At 39.7% G+C, this 25,219-nt stretch overlaps 1 protein-coding gene across 5 annotated transcripts in view; it reads left to right on the top strand.

Moving 5' to 3' along the window:
• Positions 1-25,219, top strand: part of RIC1 (RIC1 homolog, RAB6A GEF complex partner 1) — a 165,039-nt gene that overhangs the window by 91,550 nt on the left and 48,270 nt on the right. For 3 of the 5 annotated variants that reach the window (XM_062208301.1, XM_062208299.1, XM_062208298.1), the window contains exons 5-8: positions 1,331-1,473; positions 2,698-2,834; positions 12,013-12,104; positions 18,628-18,716. In XM_062208301.1, coding sequence (XP_062064285.1) covers positions 1,331-1,473; positions 2,698-2,834; positions 12,013-12,104; positions 18,628-18,716 — 461 coding nt within the window. The remainder of the gene's footprint in view (positions 1-1,330; positions 1,474-2,697; positions 2,835-12,012; positions 12,105-18,627; positions 18,717-25,219) is intronic. The other 2 variants (XM_062208300.1, XM_062208303.1) reach the window with 2 other exon arrangements.

Below are 25,219 nucleotides of genomic sequence, written 5' to 3'. Positions count from 1 at the left end.
GGATAAACTATTTTATTCACCCTTCAGTATTCAACAGAGAACATAATAACCTGTCTCAAAGAGTGGACTTATAAATGTTTGTGGAGGAAGGATATTGAGTCTTTAACCTAGCAGCTGAGATCCCTGAATCCCATATCAGATTAACTGGATTCTACACCCGGCTCTGACTCTTGACTCCAGCTTCCTGCCAGTACAGAACCTTGGGAGTAGTGGTGCTGGCTCAAGTGATTAGGTTCCTACCACTCACTAGGGAGATCAGGGTCTGTCCCTGGCTCCTTGGTCCATCCCAGTTCCTGCTACAGTGGGCATTTGGGAACTGAAAAAGTAGATGTTATCTCTCTCTGTGTGTCTCTAAATTGTCTCTAAATTGCTGAAGGAATTAACAATGTGAGACTCACTGATACTTGAGAAATACACTGGTCTGGAACTGTGATCTCCAATACAATAGCCACATGAAGTTACTTTATCTAAAGTAAGTAAAATTTTACTATTCAGTTCTTTAATCACTCTAGCCATATTTCTTTTTTTTTTTTTTAAGATTTATTTATTTATTTGAAAGGTAGAGTTAGAGAGACGGAGAAATAGAGATTCATTCCTTCAGTTTGCTCCCCAGATGGCCACAATGGCCAGAGCTGGGCCAGGCCAAAGCCAGGAGCCAGAAGCTTCCTCTGGTCTTCCATGTGGATTCAGAGGCCCAAGCACCTGGGCCATCTTCTGCTGCTTTCGTAGGTGCTTTAGCAGGGAGTTGGATTGGAATTGCAACAGCTGGGACTTGAACTGGCCTGCTTATGGGATGCTGGCACTACAGGCCAAAGTTTAACCCCAGCACAGCACCAGCCCCCTGTAGCCATATTTCAACTGTTTAGGTACCACATGTGGTTAGTAGAAGTTCCATTGGATAATGCTGGAGGATTGTTACCTGTACACTCCGTGGCTCTGGATTGTCATCCTATTACTGGTTATATCTGTTCTTCTTGTGGTTTCTCTCTGCCTCTTTTCCTTTCTTGTCATCTGATACTTAGGCTTCTGTGTTATGATTTGCTATTTCATTATTTCTAGTTTTTAATCCAATTTAGTAAGTTGTGACTCAGTCTTTTATTTCTTCTAGAATTTTTGATTCTAGATTGAATTTTAAATATATATATATATGTGGTTTATATGTCTATAAAGTTGCTTCATAGTAAGTTGCAGATAAATGCAGATGTTTTATAAATGGTTCCATGATCCTTTTAATATGAGTATTCTCTAAAACAGTTATAAACATAATTATTGCTTTTTGAGTATACCCACTGACAAGTTAATTGATTCTAGATTGCTTTCTTCCCTGCAGTTTGCAGTCTGTATCAGAAGATCTCCTAGTTGCTACTTCTGATGGACTTCTTCATCTTATTCACTGGGAAGGAATGACAAATGGGAGGAAAGCCATTAATCTTTGCACAGTACCCTTTTCAGTAGACCTACAGTCATCTAGAGGTAGTTATACTTTCTACATAAGATAGAACCAATTTTAATGTTTTATATCATCTAGTTGGATAATGGATAAATAAGGCTTGGTGTATTTACACAATGGAATATTATTCAACCATCGAATGAATGATACAGTATCATTTGCTGCAGAAAGGAACTGGAGAACATTTTGTTGAATGAAATAAGTCAGACACAGACAGACACCACATGTTCACTCTTTTGTAGAAGCTAATGAAAAAAAACTGTCTGAATGTAGAATACTTACAGGATGGGAAAGGTATGAGAAATACAGGAAGGCTCAGTAATGGGTACCAACATACAGTTAGGTGGAAGGAATAAATTCTAGTGTTCCACAGCACACTGAGGTGAATGTGGTTCAGATTATAATCTACTATATATTTTATGAACAAATAGAAGAGATTTTGAAAGCTGAAAACATAAAGTAATGACAGGATATAAATATCAACCATACTGATTTAATCAGTACATGCCTTATACATTTGTTGAAGTGTCACACTGTACCCCATCAATACTTATTACTGTTAACCAGTAATTTTTTAATAAGTAGAAATACTGAAATACTTACTAAGAAATACTAAGCTGATTTGATCATTAAAATTATATGCATGTATCAAATTATCACACTGAATTCCTTAAATACATGTTCCTAATAATTATTTATATGTTTAGAAACAGTTTTCTGTGGATGATTGTTGGATTTTTTTTCTCCTTTGGAGTTAATTATGTAGATATGACAGGATGGGAGCGAAGAGAGAGAAAGATTGATTCAGTAGGAAAGGGTAATTTAATTGTTTAGGGTTTTTAGATAATTGTTTTTGCCCTTTTAACTATCCTTACAGGGTCCACAAGCAAAACTGGGAGGAAATAGGAGTAGGCACTTGGCCTTAATGCTTAAGATGCTCATATCCTCTTCAAGGACTTGAGTTTGATTCCCAGCTCCACTTCTCATTCCAGCTTCCTGTTGATGCGGATTCTGGGAGGCAGTGGTGATGGCTCAAGTAATTAGGTTCCTGCCACCCATATAGGAGACCTAAATTGACTTCCTGGCTGCAACCTCAGCTGAGCACCAGCTGTTGCAGGCATTTGGGGAGTGAATCAGTATATGGGCTTTCTCTCTGTCTCTTTGCCTTTCAGTAAATATATTTTTTAAGTGAGAGAATACTTTACCGTATTTATAATCTTATTTCATGTACTTATTTTTTTCATCAGTAGGTTCGTTTCTGGGCTTTGCAGATGTGTACATCAGAGACATGGAATATTGTGCCACACTGGATGGGTTTGCTGTTGTGTTTAATGATGGTAAAGTTGGATTTATTACACCAGTATCAAGTAGATTCACTGCAGAGGTATGACTCACTTACTTTGAATGTTTATTTTGCTTTTATTGATTTTCCCACTGTCTTTTTAATTAAACTATATTTACAAATAGTACAAGTAGAATTACATTAGACATGTTGAAAAAAGATTACGGGGGCCCAGCGCTGTGGCATATTGGGCTCAGCCTCCGCCTGCATAGCAGGCATCCAATATGGGTTCCAGTTCGTGTCCAGGCTGCTTCTATTCCAATCCAGGTTCTTTTTGGTGCATCTGAGAAAACAGTGAAGGATGGCCCAAGTGCTTTGGGCCCCTGCACCCATGTGAGAGACCTGAAGAAACTCCTGGCTTCAGATTGGCCAGCTCTGGCCATTGTAGCCTTTGGGGAGTGAACCACTGGATGGAAGACCTTTCTCTCTGTCTTTCCTTCTCTCTGTCTGTAACTCTACCTCATAAATTAAAAAAAATTTTTTGAAAAAAAGAAAAAAGGTTACAGTTCCTGCCTCTTCTATACTCACCTCAGGTCCAATTTCCACTCTTAGCGACAACTCTTAAACTAGTTATTTTGATATTTATGTCTACTACCATGAATTATTTTTTAAATTTTTAACTTTTAGGCTGTGTTTAACTTCTTACTATGCAAAAAGACCATTTACTTCCCTCTTCCCTGCTCTCACCACACTTACATATTGTCCACCTTCCCAATATCTTGTGATTTTAATTAATTACTACATATTGTTGACTTTTTATTAATGTATAAACCCCATTATTAGTACCTGGGCTATATAGTATTTAAGGATTATTTTTCATTTTCTGCATATTCTCCCTGCAACTGGGAATTAATAATTGTTTTATTCTGTACATTTGCTTAATTTTTGTATACTAACACTTGAAACTATCTTCCAGTTATATAAATATCCTGTCAATTTTTTCAGGTGTATTGAAGATAATAACTCCTTTTACTCTTTTATTCCCACACAGTCCTTTGATAAATAATGGTTAATTAATGTATGGATAATTAATATATGGATTTGGTTGGTTTACTTTCATTCAAAAATCAAATTCATTGAAAACTGAGTTCTGGTGGACTGGGTCTACTGTAATCTTTACCACAGGATAAGCTGACCGGATTATTTCCTTGGGGCACCCACTGTCTTCAGATTCATTCCCTCTCTCCTTCCCAACTCACCTTCACCTCCAACGTTCTTGCAAAAGAGTCCTGCAGTCCTTTCCAGAGGATATATACTGTCTGATACTAATAGAATGGGATTTGAGTTACTGAAGAATTAGGCAAGAGAGTCCCAATTCAAGATGTAAACTTTTACTTTCTGTATTTTCAGTGTTGTCCATAGACCTGTGGGGTTTTTGTTTTTCTCTAAAGAAAAATATATGGTTTTTTGTTAGAGTGGATGGAAGATATTCTTGCTGTTCAATGTTGTGGAGGTACTATAGGAGGACCCAGCTACTTTTACTTACTTACTTATTTATTTATAAGTCAGGATTAGAGGGAGACACAGAGATCTTCTGTCCGCTGGTTCACTTCCCCAGATGGCAGCAACAGCCAGGACTGAGCCAGGCCGGAGCCAGGAGCAAGGAGCTTCTTCTGGGTCTCCCATGTTGGGTCAGGGACCCAAACACTTGGGCCATCCTCTGCTGCTTTCCCAGGTGCCTTAGTAGAGAGCTGAATCAGAAGTGAAGCAGCCAGGACTCAAATTGGTGCCTATATTGGTATGCCAATGCTACAGGCAGCAGTGTAACTCACTGAACTTTTTAAATAGTGTTTGAACAAGTCCTACTGCTTTTAGTCCGGCCATTCATACACCTAAATTCAGAGGCCTTTGTGAACTCTACAGTGTAAATTTAGCTGTTTCTCAGCATTATTTACTTGCCAGTTAAAGAATCTATTAATCCATATGCTTTTTTCCAGCTTCCAAAATTAATGCAGGCTCCTCTCCCTTTCCTTGTCTTGCCAGTTTGTTTAGATTTATTTATTTACTGAAAGAGCAATAGAGAGAGAAAGAGATCTTAGATTTGCTAGTTTACTCCCCAAATGTCCCCAAACAGTTAGGCCTTTCCCAGGAGCCAGGAACTCTATATGGGGCTCCTACGTGTGTGAAAGGTCCCCAGCTATATGGGCCATCTTCTGCTGCTTTCCCAGGTGCATTAGCAGGGGGCTGGATGGGAAGCAGAGCAGCTGGAACTGGAATAGGCTCCCTGATGTGGAATGCCTGCACTGGAAGCAGCAGCTTAACCAGTTTGCCACAATGCTGGCCCCATTTTTTTTTTTTTAACACTTATTTATTTGAAAGTTAGAGTTATAAAAAAAGGAACAGACAGATTTTCTGCATATGGATTTACTTTCGTGATGCCACAATGGCTGGGACTGGGCCAGGCTGAAGCCAGAAGCCAGGATTTTCTTCCGGATCTTCTACATGGGTGCAGGGTTCCCAGTACTTGGGCCATCCTGCGCTGCTCTTCCCAGTCACATAAGCAGGGAGCTGATCAGAAATGGAATAGCTGGTCCTCAAACTGGTGCTGTGATATAGACTGTTGTGCCACACTGCCAAACTATTGTGCTTTTTGAAAGTAACGTTTCTGTTACAAAGTTGGGTTTTAGAAGTCAGAGAAGCCAAATATTCTTGTTAAATCTACTCTAACTGGAAACAGTTTTTAGTTTTTATGGGCTTTTTGTTGTCGTTCTACCTAGAATCGGCTTTAGTATTCCTAATATTTTCCTTTATCAACTGCATTCAAATAGTATAGTATAAATAATATGCTTCATAAAGAAGAATAAAAATAAACTTAAAATCTCATTTTTTCTGTAAGATACATAAATATTGTAATTGTATTTGGCACTTAAACACTTATACTGAAAACAAAAATATTTGGGTTGAAAAATGATTGACCTTTTTTTTAAAGACTTATTTATTTATTTGAGAGGCAGAGTTACAGAGAGAGGGAAGGAGAGACAGAGAGGTCTTTCATCACTGGCTGATTCCACAAATAGCCACAAACAGATAGAGCTGGGCCGACCTGAAGCCAGGAGCTTCTTCTGGGTCTCCCACGTGGGTGCAGGGGACAAAGCACTTGGCCATTTTCCAGTGCTTTCCCTGGCCATCAGCAGAGAGCTGGATCAGAAATGGAATAACCAGGACTCGAACCAGTGCCCATATAGGATGCTGGCACCGCAAGCAGAGACTTAACCTACTATGCCACAGTGCTGGCCCCAAAATGATTGATTCTTATTAGTACTTTAAAATTATTACAGAGTCTGGCATTGTGGCATAGTGGGTAGGGTTACTGCCTGCGAAGCCAGCATCCCATATGGGCACTGGTTTATGTATCTGCTGCTCCATTTCTGATCCAGCTCCCTACTAATGGAAAAACTAATGGAAAACTCAGTTGTTTGGGTGACAGCCACCATATGGAGCCACCAGAATGGAGCTACTAGCTTCAGTGTGGCCCTGCCCTGGCTGTTGGAGCCATCTGAGGAGTGAACCCATAGATGGAAAGTCTTTTTTCTTTTTTTAAAAGATTTATTTGTTTGAAAGTCAGAGTTACAGAGAGAAGTGGAGACAGACAGATCTTCCATCCGCTGGTTCACTCCCCAGATGGCTGCGATGGCTGGAGCTGCACTGATCCGGAGCCAGGAGCTTCTTCCAGGTTCCCCACTCGGTTGCAGGGTCCCAAGGACTTGGGCCATCTTCTACTGCTTTCCCAGGATAGAGCAGAGAGCTGGATTGGAAGAGGAGCAGCCGGGATTAGAACTGGCACCATGTGGGATGCCAGTGCTTCAGACCAGGGCGTTAACCCACTGCACCACAGCGCCGGCCCCAAATGTTTTTTTCTCTTCTCCCTTTTTCTGTAACTCTTTCAAAATAAAAAGATATTGGACACTCAGGATGGCAGCTCCAAGATAGCGGAATAGGGAGGGAGTGCACTGATAGTCCGGGAAAAGATAGTTTAATAAAAGTGGAGATATTGTAGTTTCAGGGAAGAGTTAGGGGGAAAAACGGCAGAGGAAACTCTTCCAGAACTAGTGGGACATGGTGGACCTACGTGGAGGGTGTGGGAGCCCATGAATCGGGACCCCAGCTGCCGAGTCTACGCACCAGCACTGGGAAAGGGAGGTGAATTGAAACCTCAGTAGCCCGAGACACTGGCGGGAAAGCGGCAGGGAGAGCCTAGAGGGAATGAGGCTTGAAGCCCTGTGGGGGAAAGTTCACGAGGCTTACTAGAGGAGAGGAAAAGAAAATAAAAGGGACCGGTACAGACACCATTCTCTCTCTCCACTCACCTCACAAAGGCGAGCAAGACAAAGAGCAGGTGCCATTTTGGACATATGTAACAGCTGTGCCAGCTCAGGGCTGTGCCCGCCTTCAGCCAAGCAGAAAAACCTGACTCTGGTGGGGAGAGATAACAGGAGGTTAAGACCTAGTGAATGTGTGGAGCTTATGAACTGGGACTGTTCTGGAAGTCTTAGCCAGAGCTATTAGGCAAGAAAAAGAAATTAAAGGGATACAAATTGGGAAGGAAGAACTCAAACTATCCCTCTTTGCAGACAATATGATTTTTTATTTAGGGGATCCAAAGAACTCTACTAAGAGACTATTGGAACTCATAGAAGAGTTTGGCAAAGTAACAGGATATAAAATCAATGCACAAAAATCAACAGCCTTTGTATACACAGGCAATGCCACGGCTGAGGAAAGGGATCACAAAAACAAGACTAGGGTCTGCTAATACTAACTGATCCAACAACATGGGAAGCGGGATACACAGCAGACTCATAGAATGGCAGATGCCCTAAACAGCACTCTGGCCTTAGAATCAGCCCTTAAGGCATTCGGATCTGGCTGAAGAGCCCATGAGAGTATTTTAGACATGGAAAGCCAAGACACTCTGGCAAAAAAAAACCCTAAATGAAAGATCTCTGTGAGATCCCAGTGGAAAGAACAGGGCTATCAAAGAAGGAAGTACCTTTATCTGAAGGGAGGAGAGAACTTCTATGACCTTGTCTAAATAAGATCGAAGTCGGCAAACTCAAAAGGCTTCCTTCCATAGCTTTGGCAACTCATGACAAGAGCCTAGGGGGATTACTGACGCCTTAAACAAGAGTGTCAATTTGTTAAGTCAACAACAGGAGTCACTGTGCACTTACTCCCCATGTAGGATCTCTGTCCTTAATGTGTTGTTCAATGTGAATTAATGCTATAACTAGTACTGAAACAGTATTTTACACTTAGTGTTTCTGTGTGGGTGCTAACTGTTGAAATCTTTACTTAGTATATACTAAATTGATCTTCTGTATATAAAGATAATTGAAAATAAATCTTGAGGCAAATGGAATGGGAGAGGGAGCAGTAAATGGGAGGATTGCAGGTGGGAGGGAAGTTATGGGGGGGGGGGAGCCACCGTAATCCAAAAGCTGTACTTTGGAAATTTATATTTATTAAATAAAAGTTAAAAAAATAGTACAGTAGGTATTCTCAGCATTTATTTCTATGTGGCTGATAAATTAAGGATTTTAAAAATAGATAAAAGCAGGTAGACATTATTAAATAATAAATGGAAAATATAAAAAGCTTTGTACCAAAATAAGCTTCATAATTCCATTTTCCACAGACATTTGAAGTCTCCTTGTGTTAGCTGGTATTTGAAAAATACACTAAATAACACTTAACAGGCATGTTAAAATATGTTAGATCATAGTGCTCTTCTGTTCAGAACTGTTCAGTAGAACTATGTACTTAAAACAAAACTTCCTGCCAAGGACCAAAAAAACTGGAAAAATTATGTTTTGAAACTTTGAGAACTAACGACAGTAAAGATTTTCCAGGGTAGTTAAGGTCAGGAACCCAGTGAGCCAAATACAGTGTTTGAGTCTACAGTGAACATTTTGAATGCCAGTGGAAAGATACAAACAGGTATTAGTTTAAAATTAAAGGGAAAATAAAAATGGGCAATTTTAAATAATACTTAAGTAATAAATATGGATACATGTTTAAGTTTTTATGGCTTAAAGCAGAGGTGGGGAACATCCAGCCTGCGGGCCCAAGAAATCATTTGGTCTGACCCTGCTGTAGATGGGACTCAAGAATCTTTAAACCTATAGCAAGGTAATCTTTAAGTTGGTAATTTTTTTAAGGATTTATTTATTTATTTGAAAATCAGAGTTATGCAGAGAAAAGGAGAGGCAGAGAGAGAGAGAGAGAGAGAGAGGTCTTCACGTGCTGGTTCACTCCCCAGATGGCCGCAGCAGCCAGAGCTGCACCAATCTGAAGTCAGGAGCCAGGAGCTTCCTCCAGGTCTCCCACAGGGGTGCAGGGGCCCAAAGGCTTGGGCCATCTTCCACTGTTTTCTCAGGCCATAGCAGAGAGCTGGATCAGAAGTGGAGCAGCCAGGTGTTGAACCAGCACCCATATGGGATGCTGACACCACAGGCGGCGGGTTTACCCACTGTGCCATAGCGCCGGCCCCTAAGTTGGTAATTTTTAAAAAATAAATTTTATTTATCGGAAAGGCAGAGTTAGAGGAGAGAGAGATCTTCCCTCCACTGGTTCACCTCCTAAATGGCCACACTGTTTGGGGCTGGGCCAAGTCCAAGGCAGGAGCCAGGAGCTTCATCTGGATCTCCCATGTGGGTGCAGGGGCCCAAGGACTTGGGCCATCTGCTGCTGGTTTCCCAGATACCTTGGAAGTAGAGCATCCAGGCCTTGAACTGGCACCCATATGTGATGCTGGCACTGCAGGTTGCAAATTAACCTGTTATACCACAGTGCTGGCCCCTAAGTTGATAATTTTGTATGGCCCACAGATGATTTTATAAGTACCCAAATGGCCCTTGGCAGAGAAAAGGTTCTCTACCCCTGGTTTAAAGGAAAGAAAGGAAGTGATTACCATGTATGTCTGGATATTAGTGGCTTGGCTTTTGTAATTGAAGTGAGGGTACAGTGATGGAGAGGGGCAATAATTGGGGAACTCTCAGATACTGGTAATTTTCATCCTGAGTGATAATTTCTTAAGTATTTACTTTGTTATGTTATTGAAATGTACATTTTGTTTTGTGTATTTTCTATTATGAGTTGTAATAGAAAATACAAATTTTATGCACTCCAGTGATGCCCATATTTGACCTTCTGTTATGTCTTCCTTTTCCCCCATCAACTCATGTCCGTCTAAGTAAGCTTCTGTGCTACCTTGCGCATGCTGGAAATGCTAGTACAATAGGGCCTTTGCACTTTGTATATTTTCTTGAGAACTTTGTTCAAAAGACACCTTCCTAGAGAAACCTATTTAATATTATACCTTTCCCCCATACTCCCTCTTAAGCATCATTGCTTTATTTTTTATTTTTTACCAACCTCCAGTATACAGTGTGTGTTTGTGTGTATGTGTTAAACTGAAATATCTCCTAATTCAAGTGGAATGCAGGAATAGAAATAGGGATTTTGGCGTCTTTCCCTACCTGCCATGTCGTCAGCAGCTATAGCAGTACCTTTGTGAATAGTAAGCACCTGAGAAGCATTTGTTAGAGGAATGAATTTCAACCTAAGCAGCAGCAAAAGAAACAGTGCTTGATGCTGTCTTTGCCATTCTCTGTTAAATAATTTACTAAAGTTGAAAAAAAAATAAAATTCCTACTGAAAAAAGAAACAAATATGAGTATAGTCATGCATTGCATGAGGAATTTTCTTATCAACAGTGGATTATATCACCTAATGACATTGTAGCCATAGTAGTTTGTGTAAGTAAATATGTTTGCATGGTGGTGAAATTACCTGATGATGCATTTCTCAGAACATATCTCTGTTGTTAAGTGATACATGGCTGTTTTCCATGTTTAGATAGATTATTTAGCTCATTTTGTACTTAAATCTGTAGCGTAGTTCAAACAGTTGTGGTTACATTGCATCTTCTAATGTTTACTTTGAGGATTGTTAAAAAATGTGCCACCTTACAAAGTTTGCTACTTTTTGGGCTTAGGGAACTAGTTATACTTTGTCTTAGAATTTATTATCTAAAGTGTCCTTCATTTGATAAATAACAGACAACTGAACTGAATCAATTCTATATCTATATATGGAATCAAATAGCATATAGGCTTAATAATAAAACATTTATTTACTGAATGTTTAACTTGTTGAGTGATGGGCATTTTCCTACTTAGTTTACATTTATGTATTTTAATCTTTTATGTATTTTAATCTTTGAAATGCCCTAAATTGAAAGTCATTTACAGGTAAGAAAAATGAAGCTTATACAACCCAAGTAATCATTTGAGGTAGTAAAGATAATTCAAAGCTTTTTATGTAAGGATATCAGATACCATGCTACTATTAACCATTATCCTGTAAAGCAAAAGAATATAGAGAGTAATAAGCAGTTGACAAATTATGAAATGTTTCTGAAAGACAGACGAAGGGGCAGGTATGTGGTGCATTGAGTTAAGCCACCATTTGTGATGCCGGTAACCCATGTTAAAATGCCCAGGTTTCAGTCTCAGTTCTTCCTCTCAATTCTAGCTTCCTGCTAATGGTCACTAGGGGAGGTGGCAGATGATTGTCTAAGTGTAGGAGTCCCTGCCGTCCATTTGAGAGACCTGGGTGGAGTTCTAGGCTCCTGGCCACAGCCTAGTCCAGTCATAGCATTTGGGGAGTGAATCAATGGATAAGAAAATTCTTTCTCGCTCTCTCTCTTTTCCCGTGCCTTTCAAATAAATAAAAACAAAAATCCTCTACACATGTCAAAAAATCATCTTTAAAAAACTAATACTTTCCACAGACTAGAAAGTTAATTATATGCTTGTTGATGAGAATAATAGCAAATTAAGTGTAGTTGCTGCTCTGAAAATGTTTGCATTCTAGCAAAAAACAGTCAGCTTCATTTAATTTTGAGTTTGGGGATTGAGATTGAATATCCATTCTTTAGCATTTTATAAATAGGTGAAGTAGCAATGCACTGAGCTTATTTGGAAATAACCATTGAGCTGATTAATGGAAAGCTTAACTTTTTCCTTTTTTTTTTTTTTCACTTTGATGTTTTAAGGGAAAAATACTTAGATGGTAGTACTGATGTTAATATTTTTCTATGCAGAGGAAACCACTAAAAGTCTTATTAAAACTATATATTTATTGAATGGGAATTAATGTGGACTACAGAAAATTTGGGAAAACATTTTTAAGCCTTAACTGTTTTTCTTTATTATAGCAGCTTCATGGAGTTTGGCCACAAGATGTTGTTGATGGAACGTGTGTAGCAGTAAATAACAAGTATCGGTTAATGGCATTTGGTTGTGCAAGGTAATTGATATAAACTTCTAAATTTTTAATAATTGTTGCCCCAAATCTTGTTTTTTAAAAAAATGTTCTTAACCCACTTATAAACTTTATCATGTCTATCATAATTTATGCATAAGCCTTAATAGAGGATCTAAAGGTGTTTGATTAGATTGAAGCAAGCCAGAGGTTAAACGACAGATTTTAGAGTTTGAGCATTTTAATTTGTAAAAGCAAATTTTTCTTCAGCAACAGAAAATTGAGTTACAAGTTAAAAAGAATAAATTAGAATTTATTAAAAGAGGTTCTTCATTAAAAGGAGGGTCTGGAAGATATTTTTCCTTTTTTAAAAATAATTTTATTGACACCAGTGTTGACATTGCCTTGAAGTTAGTGATTCTGCAATAGTTAACAAGCACATTTAAAGCTCATTTATCAAATTAGTTGTTTGCTTTAATTCATATAATGGAGGCGTTAGAAAGGAACTGAATAAAATTCATTTCTCACAGGCTGGCGTTGTGGTATAGCAGGTAAAGCCACTGACCACCATGCCTGGCATCCGAAATGGGTGCTGATTTTTGTCACAGCAGCTCCACTTCCCCTCCAGTTCCCAGCTAATGGCCTGGAAAAGCATCAGAAGACGTTGGGTCCTTGCCACCCATGTGGGAGTACCAGAGGAAGCTCCTGACTTTGGCCCTAGCTGTTGCAGCCATATGGAAAGTGAACCAGCAGATGGAAGATCTCTGTCTCTCTCTCCATCTGACTTTCAAATAAAAAAAATATATATCTTAAAAAAACAAAAATTTGTCAGGTATCTATGTGCCTATAATTTACCAAGTCTAGTTCTAAGCACTTGGAATACATTAGAACAGAGGTACCTGAATGTTGATCTTATGTTTTTGCTCAAATAAAAAGATTATCAGTCAGTTATAGTAGTGCTTTGCACTATGTATAGAGTTTAATTTTTAAAACCATTTTTTAAATATAAAATTTCATTTTTCCCTTAAAATGAAGCTTGGTGAATCTATAGAACATACATCTAGAAAGGTCCCCATCTACATAATCTCTACCCAAGTTGAATATCTTATAAATCACCACTCTAATTTTACTCTTAATAATCTCTGTAAAGCAGGGACTCTTCATCCTTGACCTTGACTGGTTCTCAATACACTGCTTCTAGCTAAAAAGTATAAAAATGTAAGTTTAACTTAGTACACAAAAGAAAGAAAAGCTTTTTTTTTCTGTATTTATGGATTTGATTTATTCAGAATTTTACAGTTTGCTCATGAGTACATAAATTTTCCTTTCTGTTAGCCTCCTAATTAGCCAAAGTTATGCTTATCTCATAAAGCAAATTGAAAAAGGTTTCCTCTCATTCTCTTTTCTGTTCATCTTTGAGTGTATGGTAGAATTCACTAGTGAAGCTCTCTGGGCCTGGAACTTTGTTTTTGAGAATTTTTTTGGACTGCTGATTGAATTCAGTTTTTAAACTAGATTTCAGAGGATTTAAGTTTGCTTTCTCTGAGTCAAGTTATATATTTTCAGGAATTGATTTCTTTCATATACACTGTCATTTATTGCCATGAAGTTTATAGTACCCTTTTTTTAGATTTAATATTATAGAATAAAAACCTATATACAGAATAGTGCGTAATCCTCAGATTCACAGTTTAACAAGTAATGAGATCAAGAAGTAGAACATTGTCAGTTTATCGTAAACTCTACTCCTGCTACTTCTTTTTTTAAAGATTTATTTATTTATTTGAAAGGCAGAGTTGGAGAGGGAGAGACAGAGTGAGATATCTTCCATTCACTGGTTCATTCCCCAAAATGATTACAATGGCCAGGGCTGGGTCAAGCTGAAGGCAGGAGCTTCAAGTCTCCCACAAGGGTGCAGGGATGCAAACACTTGGACCGTCTCCACTGCTTTCCCAGGCACATTAGTAGAGAGCTGAATTGGAAACAATGATTGGAAGTAGAACAGCTGGGACACAAACTGGTGCCCATATGGGATGCTGGTGTTGCAGGCTGCCATTTAACCCACTATACCGCAACACCAGTCCCAACCCTGCAACAACAACTTTTTTTTTTTTTTTTTTAAGATTTATTTATTTGAAAGTCAGAGTTATACAGAGAGAGAAGGAGGGGCAGAGACAAAGAGAGAGGTCTTTCATCTACTGGTTCACTCCCAAATTCGCTGCAACAGCCAGAGCTGTGCCCATTAGGAAACAGGAGCTTCCTCCGGGTCTCCCATATGGGTGCAGGGGCCCAAGGACTTGGGCCATCTTCTATGCTTTCCCAGGCCATAGCAGAGAGCTAGATCAGAAGCAGAGCAGCGGGGACTCGAACCAGCACCCATATGGGATGGTGGCAGCTTTACCCTATGTTACGGCGCTGGTTCCCCTTGCAACTTCTAATCCTAACTCGAATCCTCTCTTTGATTCACTTGGTAGCCATTTTTTCCTCCTTTTTGATAATCATTTATTTTTCTTTATAGTTTTGCTATGGATGTATACATTCTTGAAGAGCACCATTTAGTTATACCTGATTTTGAACTTGATCTGAATAAAATAATATATTTTGTGTCTTGTTGTTTTTTTTTGTTTTTTTTTTTGTGTTTTTTTTTTTTTCAGAGTCATCCATGTTGTTACCAGGAGTTGTAATCTTTTACTGCCATTATTGATTTATAAATAGTGCTTTAGTTTATGAATATACCGTAATCCCTCCACTTTGCCATTGAGGGACATTTGCATTATCAAGCAAGACATTCTCTTGTGTAAATCCAGTGTCTTTATCAAAAATTAGATAATAAGTTCCAAATAGGGTCCATTAACCAGTTCATATTCAAATTAACCCGGTTGTCTGCAAGATTTCTTTTTAGCTTCCTTGTTCCATCTAGAATCTATCAAGATTCATGAAATAGGGGCAGTGCAATGGTGCACTAGGTTAATCCTCTGCCTGCGGTGCCGGCATCCCATATGAGCACCAGTTCTAGTCCCAGTTGCCCCTCTTCCAGTCCAGCTCTCTGCTGTGGCCTGGGAAGGCAGTGGAAGATGGCTCAAGTGCTTGGGCCCCTGTACCCACATGGGAGACCAGGAGGGAGCACCTGGCTCCTGGCTTTAGATCGGCGTAGCTCCAGCCGTTGTGACCATCTGGGGAGTGAACCAGTGGAAGGAAGACCTTTCTCTCTGTCTCTCCCTCTCACTGTCTATAACTCTATCAAATAAATAAAAATCTTTAAAAAAAAAAAAAAGAATCATGAAATAGATTATTATTTCTTTTTTAATCACCTTTTACCAATAACAATCTGTAAACCCTTTTTCCTGACATTTCATAGCATTGACTTTCTAACCAGCTCAATTCTTTGTAGACTGTCCCACATTCTAAAGGTGCCTCATTGTTTCCTCCTGGTGGCTTTTAATTATTTTCTCTTTACACTTAGAGTGATTACCCTGGAAACTAGTTTGTTGAGCAAATATGGTCAAATGACTGGGAAGCTCCATGTCAGGCTTGGCACAGCATTTAGAGAATGTATGCAATTCCCACATTATCCATGTTCAGGGATAGCATGCAGGGGTCTAAGAATGTCAGATGTTGGGATCCAGAAGAGGTATTGCAACCTCATGCTGCAAGCTTAGAAGCTCTATGGATGGGAGGGGCTAGCTCTTTCCCTGGGATAAGGAAGGTAGAATCTGGCTTACAACCTTTTAGTCACTCCAGTTTTCATCCATTGGGAGATTACCATGCTTCTAGTATGATCTTGAGTTGAGATAGATGAAAATAAAAATTAAAAAACTTTTTGAAAAAGAATATTTGGACTTCTTACTGACTCTACAGTAGCTTAGCAACCCAGGAGTAGCAGTTCACAGTTGTCAATTAGAAACAGAAGAATTGCTGCTAGTCAATGCTCTCAGCAAGAGGTAATTTGTCCGGCTAGGCAGCTTGTCTGGAAAGAAATGTTTGCCAGGTATTTGGCTTCTGAATAAGATGGAAGAACAGATCAGATTTTCCCTCCCACTTGAAACAAACAAAAAACTGGGCAAAAATATGAAACAGCTGTCTTGAATTCAACACATGGGATACAAGGCAGTGAAGCATGGTGATGACTGAAAGATGGAAAACAAAATGAGCTTTACAGTAACCCTTGCTTTTATTACTACGGGAATGCTTCTGGGATGCAACACAGAGAGGAGGAGCCAGAACTGAGTTGAGGACATGGAAATAAGAGACGGGAGATCAGAGCAACTTGAATTCACAGAAAAGGCACAAAAGAGGAACAAGTGGTACAAAAAGAAAACTCCAGAGAGCTGTAGCATGATCCATCTGGTTTATTAAACCAGGTCACGGAAGCTAGTAAGTCTCTAGTCAAACTTCTAGAGTTGAAAAATAAGAGGTCTGATGTGAAAAAGACACTGATGTTATTAATGACAGATTAAACATTGCAGAAGGAAAGACTAATAAAAACATGAACAATTACCCAAAATTAAAGAGAAAATAATTAAAAGCAGTCTTTCAGAGAGCTATAAGAAAACTTCAAGCAGTTTACTGTTACAAATATTTTACATAGTCCCAGATCTAACTTTTGAGAAGAGTAGGACCTGACTGGTAATGAATCACAGCTGCTGTCTGGGGATGGGCTGCAAGCATTGCAACACAGGGGGTTAAGCCGCTATATGGGATGTGTGCGTTCCATAATGAAGAACCTGTTTTGAGGCCTGGCACCTGCACTTCTGACCCACCTTTTGGCTAATGCATCCTTGTAGGCAGCAGATGGTGGCCCCGGTTCCTGGGCCCCTGCACCTATGTAGGAGACCCAGATAGAGTTCCAGGCTGTTAGGGGCATTTGGGGAGTGAACTAACTGATGGAATGATACCTCCCTCTCCTTCTCTTCCTTTTAAGTAGATGGAAATAAATGAATGAGCATTGCTTTAACAGGCTGATGTGGGGACATAACCTGTTTTCTTATACCACAAAGGAGCACGCCAAAGTGCCAGAAACATTTTGGAAATTATAATCCAGTGTCATCCTATTGTGTGTAAAAGCAGCCCTAATGAAAAAGTATTTTAAGAACATTGGGGGGCCGGTGCTATGGTTCACTTGGTTAATCCTCTGCCTGCAGTGCCAGCATCCCATATGGGCGCCGGGTTCTAGTCCCTGCTGCTCCTCTTCCAATCCAGCCCTCTGCTGTGGCCCAGGAAGGCAGTGGAGGATGGCCCAAGTACTTGGGCCCCTGAACCCGCGTGGGAGACCAGGAGGAGGCATCTGGCTCCTGGTTTCGGATTGGTGCAGCACCAGCCATGGCGGCTATTTGGGGGGTGAACCAACGGAAGGAAGACCTTTCTCTCTCTCTCTCACTCTCTATAACTCTGTCAAATTTAAAAAAAAAAAACAAACAAAAAACTGGTTTCTCTTTTTCATTATGATGATGAAGTATGTATCTCATTGTCAAATATTGAATGTCTGTTACATTTTTTTAACTGAAAATAGCTCCATAAGCAGAAATTAGATTTTTAAAAAATTGTGGTTCAGTTTTGGAAGGTAGTTTAGAAATAATAGAGAACTTTTGGTTTTGTTTTGTTTTTTACGATTGATGGATTTATTGAAAGAGCTACAGAAAGATCTTCCATCTGCTGATTCACTCCCCAGATGGCCACAAGGGCTGGAGCAGGGCCAGGGCGAAGCCAGGAGTCAAGAGCTTCTGAGTCTCCCACATGGGTGCAGGAACTCAAGCACTTGGGCCATGCTCTGCTGCTTTCCTGTAGTAGGAGGGATTGAAAGTGAAGCAGCCAGGACATGAACTGGCACACATAATGGATGCTGTTATCACAGGTGGCTGCTTAACTTGCTACACCACAGCGCTGGCCCCAGAACTTGCGGTTTTGGTTTCTGGTCCTTCATAAGGTTGATCTTTGGGAAGATTTTTTGAAATTAAATAATTACAAATATACAAAAGAGCATATTATATGTGTAATATATGAAAAGTATTAAATTGAAGATCAAAAATTAATATCCAACCTAAGAAATAGCGTATTGCTAGAGCTGAAGCCTTCTGTTTCCTCATCTTCCTTTGGCAGTCCCTTTTCTTCATCAGGGCAGTCACTGCTCTTTGCCGTACTTTCACTATAAATATTTTTACTGTTTTTAATGTTTTAACTGTATGGAAATAGAATTTTCATGGATGCACTTGTTTGCTATCACATAAATGCACAAGGCTAAAATTCATTCATTAACAGTGCTATATGGTACTATAATATGAATAAACCACACTTTATTTTTCCTTTCTTATACTGGTAGACATTCAGGTGGTTTCCAATTTCCAGTAGTACAATAAATATTGTATAGTTCTCCTAATAAACATTAAACAAGAATTTCTGGGCTATCTTTAGAAGTAAAATCGGTAGATTACTCACTATGCATTTGTTCACATTTATGTGATGACTGCACTTACAAAATGATTTTCTAGTAGATCCTCAGGCCAGCAGAACATGAGTTCCTGTAATTGTATTTGCCTTTATTTTTTCACTAAATTTTTTTTTGTTTTCACAGTGGTTCTGTGCAGGTTTATACAATAGATAACACCACTGGAGCCATGCTTCTATCTCATAAATTAGAGCTAACAGCAAAACAGTATCCTGGTGAGTGAGTACTTTTTAAATATTTTTATCTGGCTGAAAGGGTTGTGAGAACATTTCAGGCATGGAAAGCCAAGTCTGCAGAAAAAAAATTTTCCTACACGGAGGATCTCTATGAGACCTCAGTGGAAAGGGTCATCAAAGAAGGATATACTCTTCTCTGAAGGGAGGAGAGAGCATCCATTTTGCTTATGGCCGTGTCCAAATACTAATGGAGTCTGTGGTCACAAAAGGCTTCCATAGCCTTGGCAGCCCATGGCAAGAGCCTCGGGTGATCATTGATGTCATAAATAAGAGTGTTAATTGTTAAAGGAACAACAGAAGTCATTGTACACTTATTCCCATAAGGGGAATAAGTGTCTCTAATGAGTTGTACTATGAGAATCCACTGCAAATTTTGTTCCCAAACTGTACTCTATGTGTTGTGTGTGTGTGTGGGGGGGTGCAAACTGTTGAAATCTATGCTTAACATGGAGTTGGTCCTCTGTATATAAAATCAAACTAGAAATGAACCATAATGAAAAAGATGGGAAAGGGAGAGGGAGGCAGGATGGGAGTTGGGGGAGGGAGGTGGGTATGAGAGAAAGAACCACTATATTCCTAAAGTTCTATCTATGAAAAAATGCTTGCATTAAAGAAAAATTTTAAAAAATAAATATTTTTAATGTATAGTAATTTCCCTTTATTTGCAGGGAATATTTTCAAAGACCTCCAGTAGATGCCTGAAAGTGTGAATGATACTGAACCCTACATATAGAGTGTTTTCTCTTGTATATATACCCAAAGTTTTATTTATAAATTAAGCACCGTACAAGGTTAGCAGCACTAGTAATAAAATAGAAAAATTATAACAATGTACTGTAGTAAGAACTGTTATGTGTTCTCTCAAAATGGAATTTTTGTTCTTAGTTTATGAGCATGTCCAGGTTCTTCCGTGTGTGTACTGTGCCTGACTTTATCATTATGCTCAGTAGTACTATCATATAGTACCAGAGTGAAAATGTCTGTCAGTATTTTATGCCCTTGTGCCTTCTTTTCACTTCCATAAATAAAGATTATGTTGGGTATCTTCTAGAGAGCCCAATTTCATCACAATTGAAAACTTGATTTGGGTGGTATTCTCCTTAATTAAATTCTTCAAATCTTCCAGAAACATGGTAGCAGCTTCTTCGTCAGATATAATCTCTCCAGTGGTTTTTTTAATATTTTTCAGTCCGAACCTATCCCTAAATCTGTAAGCATCCCTTACTTGGAGTAAACGCCACTCATTTGGTAAGATCCCCTGCTGAAACCTTCGTACATGCTCAGTGCTTTCTGGCATTTCATGTTGCTGTCCATCAGAACATGTTTTCTGTTCAGTTCTAGTAATGCCTTTTCCATCTTGACGAAGCACTCATCACACACTATGGCCTCAACTTCTGCAGTTTGAGGTGCAGCAGAAAAACTAACACAAAATTCTTTTTTCTTCTTCACAGGTAGGAGGTGGGGATGCTTCTGGGAAAGTTGCTGCTTTCCTGATCAAAAAATCAGATATGCCTTCTTTCCTCTTTTCTTCTTGACTCAAGTGCAAAAGTAATGTTTGGAGTTCAGGAGCCCTCTTGTGACCGCAAAGAAAAGGTCAGATAAAGGTCAGCTGTCACTCACCTTTGGATTTCTTGCAGTTTGAGATACTAAATCCTGTTTATGCCATAGTAAGTTGGGTTTTCTGTTAGTATCAGTCAGAAGTACTGATAGCAGATTTATTCTTAGAAACTTCAGCATATGACTTTTGTCACGTCTGGATTGCTAGCATCACGATTCTTATACTTTGGGGCCACTGTTTTAAGTAAGATAGGGATTACTGAACACAAGCATTGTGGTACTGTCGATAAGCAGTCTGGTAAGATGGCTAGCTACTAAATGACTAATGAGTAGGTAGAGTTTACAGTGTGGATATGCTAGACAAAGGGATGATTTACATCCCAAGATTGGAGCCAGGGATCAGAGTGAAATTTCATCATGCTGCTCAGAATTGTGCACAATTTAAGATTTATAAATTGTTTATTTCTATACTCCTTGATATTTTCAAACCGTGCTGAATTGCAGGTAACTGAAATCCAGAAAGAAAACACACACACACACACACACACAGAGATGAGGGAGCACTTGAAATTAAATACTTACTTTCAGTCAAATATTGCTAGAATATAACAAGATTCTGTGTGACCTAAGGGTTTCTGTGTAACCAGAGAGACTCCTGGAATGTTTCTTTTATCTCTTCATAGTCCTTTCATTAGTCTTTTCTAGCCTCCATCAGTTTCAGTCTCTGTTCCTTCTTTGGACTTGCTGTAATCTCTACCTGATTTCATTGCTTCTGTTATTTTATGCCTTCCAATTCAATGTATTCATTTAATAAACATTTTTTGAATACCCACTATATGCTGGATATACAGCAATGAACAAAACTAAAGTCTGTTTCTGAACCCTTTAGTGAATCTCTGTTGTACATAGAAATAAGTCCAAGCTCTTTGTGTCACTGGAGATGCTTTTGACTAACACTAATAGAAAACCCAACTTACTATGGTGTAAACAAATAGATTTATTTTCTCAAAGAGCAAGAAGTCCAAAAAGGTGAGCAACTGCTGACCTTCATTTGACCTTTTCTTTGTGGTCACAAGGCGGCTCCTGATTTCCAAGCATTACTTCTGCATTTGAGTCAAGAAGAAAGGATGAAGCAGTACATACCTGATTTCTTGATCAGGAAAGCAGAAACTTTCCCAGAAGCATCCCCACCTCCTATCTGCTATGTTTGACTTCCGCTTACAACTAATTGGCCAAAAAGATGTCACATGTCTACCTTAGGCAACAAGGAAAACTATGAAAGTAAGTGTTAGCTTTTTCTAAGCTTTATGGAAGGAGTGGGCAAATGAGGAAAAGGATGGGACTAGGCCTTGAATTAACCAACCAGCAATGTCTACCACATATTCATAGGTAGCACAAAGGAGTTTTTCAGGAAGCTCACAAATATTCATAATACAAAAAACTTTACATGGACTTCCAAAAAGATTTTGCATTGAAACGAACTGATGTTTTAATTTCTACAAACCATTTGAAGTACTTTTAAAAAGTCTTCTGCCAAATAACTGTTGCAATTTCTTGGTTCACTCTGTGCTTAGTGTTTCTCTGATTTTTACGTAATACTCCGAGGCTAAAAGAAATACTGGAAGTTCTGTTTATTAATTAGCTAGGTCTAAACAACTTTTTGTTATTAAGATTTATTTAGTTATTTGGAGGGCAGAGTGACAGGGAGGGAGAGGCAGAGTCAGAGAGAAGTCTTCCATCCGGTGGTTCACTCCTCAAATGGCTGCAACAGCCTGGGATGGGCCAGACCAAAATCAAGAGCCAGGAGCTTTATCTGGGTCTCCCTGTGGATACCCAAGCACTTGGCCATCTTCCACTTCTTTACCAGGTGTATTAGCAGGGAATTACATTGGAAGTGGAGCATCTAGGACTTGAGCGAGCATCCACATGGTATTCTGGCACTGCAGGTGGCAGCTTGACCTGCTATGCCACAGTGCCAGCCCCCATTCAAAAATGAAAAAAAAAATTATTTGATTCTTAAATTTTTTTACTAATGGAATGTGTTTGCCTGTGAGTCGCTGTGCAGCTTCTCAAAAGTTAGAGTGAAATTGAGTGCAAGCACCCACATTTCCTGTTCCACATTGTCACAGGACATTTTTTATTCCTCCTAAAATCCAACTTCACAACTCCTGAAAACCCATCTTCACAGGATATAGCATTAAAATGAATTGTAACTGTGAACTACTTGAAGATAATTTATATTGTATCCAACATGCACTGTACATTACTTTGTTACTCTTGAAAATTATGTTATGCTCCTCACCCATCCCCCAACCGTAAATTTCCCTCACTTCTCTGTGGTACCTTGACACAAAGGCTGGGAACTATAGTCAATAGTTTTACTTAGCCTGATCAAACTATCTGTAGATCCTTGACTACTTCTATACTGCTTTTTAGAGTAGATTTATTTGAAAGTGATACAGAGTAAGGCAGAAGGTGGTTGAGGATCTTCATCCAATGGCTCACTCCCCAAATGGCTGCAGCAAAGCCAGGAGCGCCATCCAGAACTCCCACTTGGGTGGCAGAGTCCTCCACTGCCTTCCCAGGCTTATTAGCAGGGAATGGGATTGGAAGTGGAGCAGTAGGGACTTGAGCAGGCACTCCAATATGGGATGCCAGTATTTTTTTTCTTTTTTTAAAAATTTTATTTCAAGGCCGGCGCCGCGGCTCACTAGGCTAATCCTCCGCCTTGCGGCGCCGGCACACCGGGTTCTAGTCCCGGTCGGGGCACCGGATTCTGTCCCGGTTGCCCCTCTTCCAGGCCAGCTCTCTGCTGTGGCCAGGGAGTGCAGTGGAGGATGGCCCAGGTCCTTGGGTCCTGCACCCCATGGGAGACCAGGATAGGCACCTGGCTCCTGCCATCGGATCAGCACGGTGCACCGGCTGCAGCGCGCCAACCGCGGCGGCCATTGGAGGGTGAACCAACGGCAAAGGAAGACCTTTCTCTCTGTCTCTCTCTCTCACTGTCCACTCTGCCTGTCAAAAAATAAAAAATAAAAAATAAAAATTTTATTTCAGTTATACAAGTTTCATGTATTTCATATATACAGATTTAGGAACATAGTGACATTCCCCCCTCCCACCCTCCCTTCCACCCACACTCCAACCCTTCTTCCTTCTCTATTACCTGTTCCCACTCTAAATTTTTGCAAAGATCTATTTTCTTTTTTTTTTTTTTGACAGGCAGAGTGGACAGTGAGAGAGAGAGAGACAGAGAGAAAGGTCTTCCTTTTGCCGTTGGTTCACCCTCCAATGGCCGCCGCGGTAGCGCGCTGCGGCCGGCACACCGCGCTGATCCGATGGCAGGAGCCAGGTGCTTCTCCTGGTTTCCCATGGGGTGCAGGACCCAAGGACTTGGGCCATCCTCCACTGCACTCCCTAGCCACAGCAGAGAGCTGGCCTGGAAGAGGGGCAACCGGGACAGGATTGGTGCCCCGACCGGGACTAGAACCCGGTGTGCCGGCGCCGCAAGGCGGAGGATTAGCCTAGTGAGCCGCGGCGCCGGCCACAAAGATCTATTTTCAGTTTACCTAATGATCATATAGTTAACCCTACATTAAATAAAAAATTTCAGCAAATAGTATGAAGAAAAAAACTACACTGTTCCTCAGCAGAAGAGACAAGGGCTATAAATAATCACTGAATCTCAAAATGTCTATTTTACTCCAATACATTACATTTCAGGTACTCTATTAGTTACCTTAGATCAGGGAAGTCATATGATACCTGTCTATTTGGGACTGGCTTATTTCACTAAATATAATGGTTTCCCATTGTGTCCATTTTGTCGCAAAAGACAAGATTTTTTTTTTTACTAGCTGAGTAGTACTCCATAGTATATGTATGTGTGTGTGTATTTCTTTAGTATATTATATGTAATATGTATATTATATGTAATTTCTTTAGTCAAAAGTTGATGGACATCTAACTTGATTACACATCTTTGCTATTGTGAATTGTGCTGCAATGAACATGGCGGGGTACAGATAGCTCTTTGATATGCTGATTTCTTTTGGTTTGGGTAAATTCCCAGGACAGCAATGTCTGGATTCTGTGGTAGGTCTATATTAAGCTTTCTGAGGTATCTCCATACAGTCTTCCACAGTGGCTGAACCCACCAGCAGTGGACCAGGGTACATTTTTCCCTACTTCCTTGCCAGCATTTGTTGTTGGTTGATTTCTGTATGTGACCCATTCTAACCCTGAGTGAAGTGACATCTCACTGTGGTTTTGATATGCATTTCCCTGATGGCTAGTGATCCTGAGAATTTTCTCAAGTGTCTTTTGACCATTTGAGTTTCCTCTTTTGAGAAATGCTTGTTCAAGTCCTTTGCCCATTTCTTACCTGGTTTGTTTGTTTCATTATTGTTGAGTTTCCTGAGCTCTTTATAGAATCTGGATGTTAACCCTTTATCAGCTGTTTGCAAAAATTTGTTCCTGTTCTAAGAGTTGCCACCTCACTTTCCTAAGTGTTTCTTTTGCAGTTCAGAGGCTTCTCAGCTTGACGTATTCCCATTTTTCAATTTTGGCTTTGATTGCCTGTACTTCTGGGATCTTTTCCAAGAAGTCTTTGCTTATGCCCATGTCTTGGAGAGTTTCCTCAATGTTTTAATTTTGTGGTGTGAGTGGATTTTTGTGTAAAGTATTAGGTATGGGTCTCTTTCAAATTTATGCATGTGGAGATTCCCTAGCACCACTTGTTAAAGAAACTGTCCTCGCTCCATGGATTGATTTTAGCTCCTTTGTCCAAGATAAGTTGGTTGTAGATGCATGGATTGATTTCTGGAGTTTCTATTCTGTGCCATTGGTCTACAAGTCTGTTTTTGTACCAGTACCAGAATGTTTTGATTATACCTGCCCTATAGTATGTCTTGAAATCAGGTATT

Source organism: Lepus europaeus, chromosome 12 (assembly GCF_033115175.1).
Source record: "Lepus europaeus isolate LE1 chromosome 12, mLepTim1.pri, whole genome shotgun sequence".
NCBI classification, from domain to species: Eukaryota; Metazoa; Chordata; class Mammalia; order Lagomorpha; family Leporidae; genus Lepus; species Lepus europaeus.
Note: the sequence above shows the minus strand (reverse complement) of the source record. Positions and strands in the feature narration are given on the sequence as shown.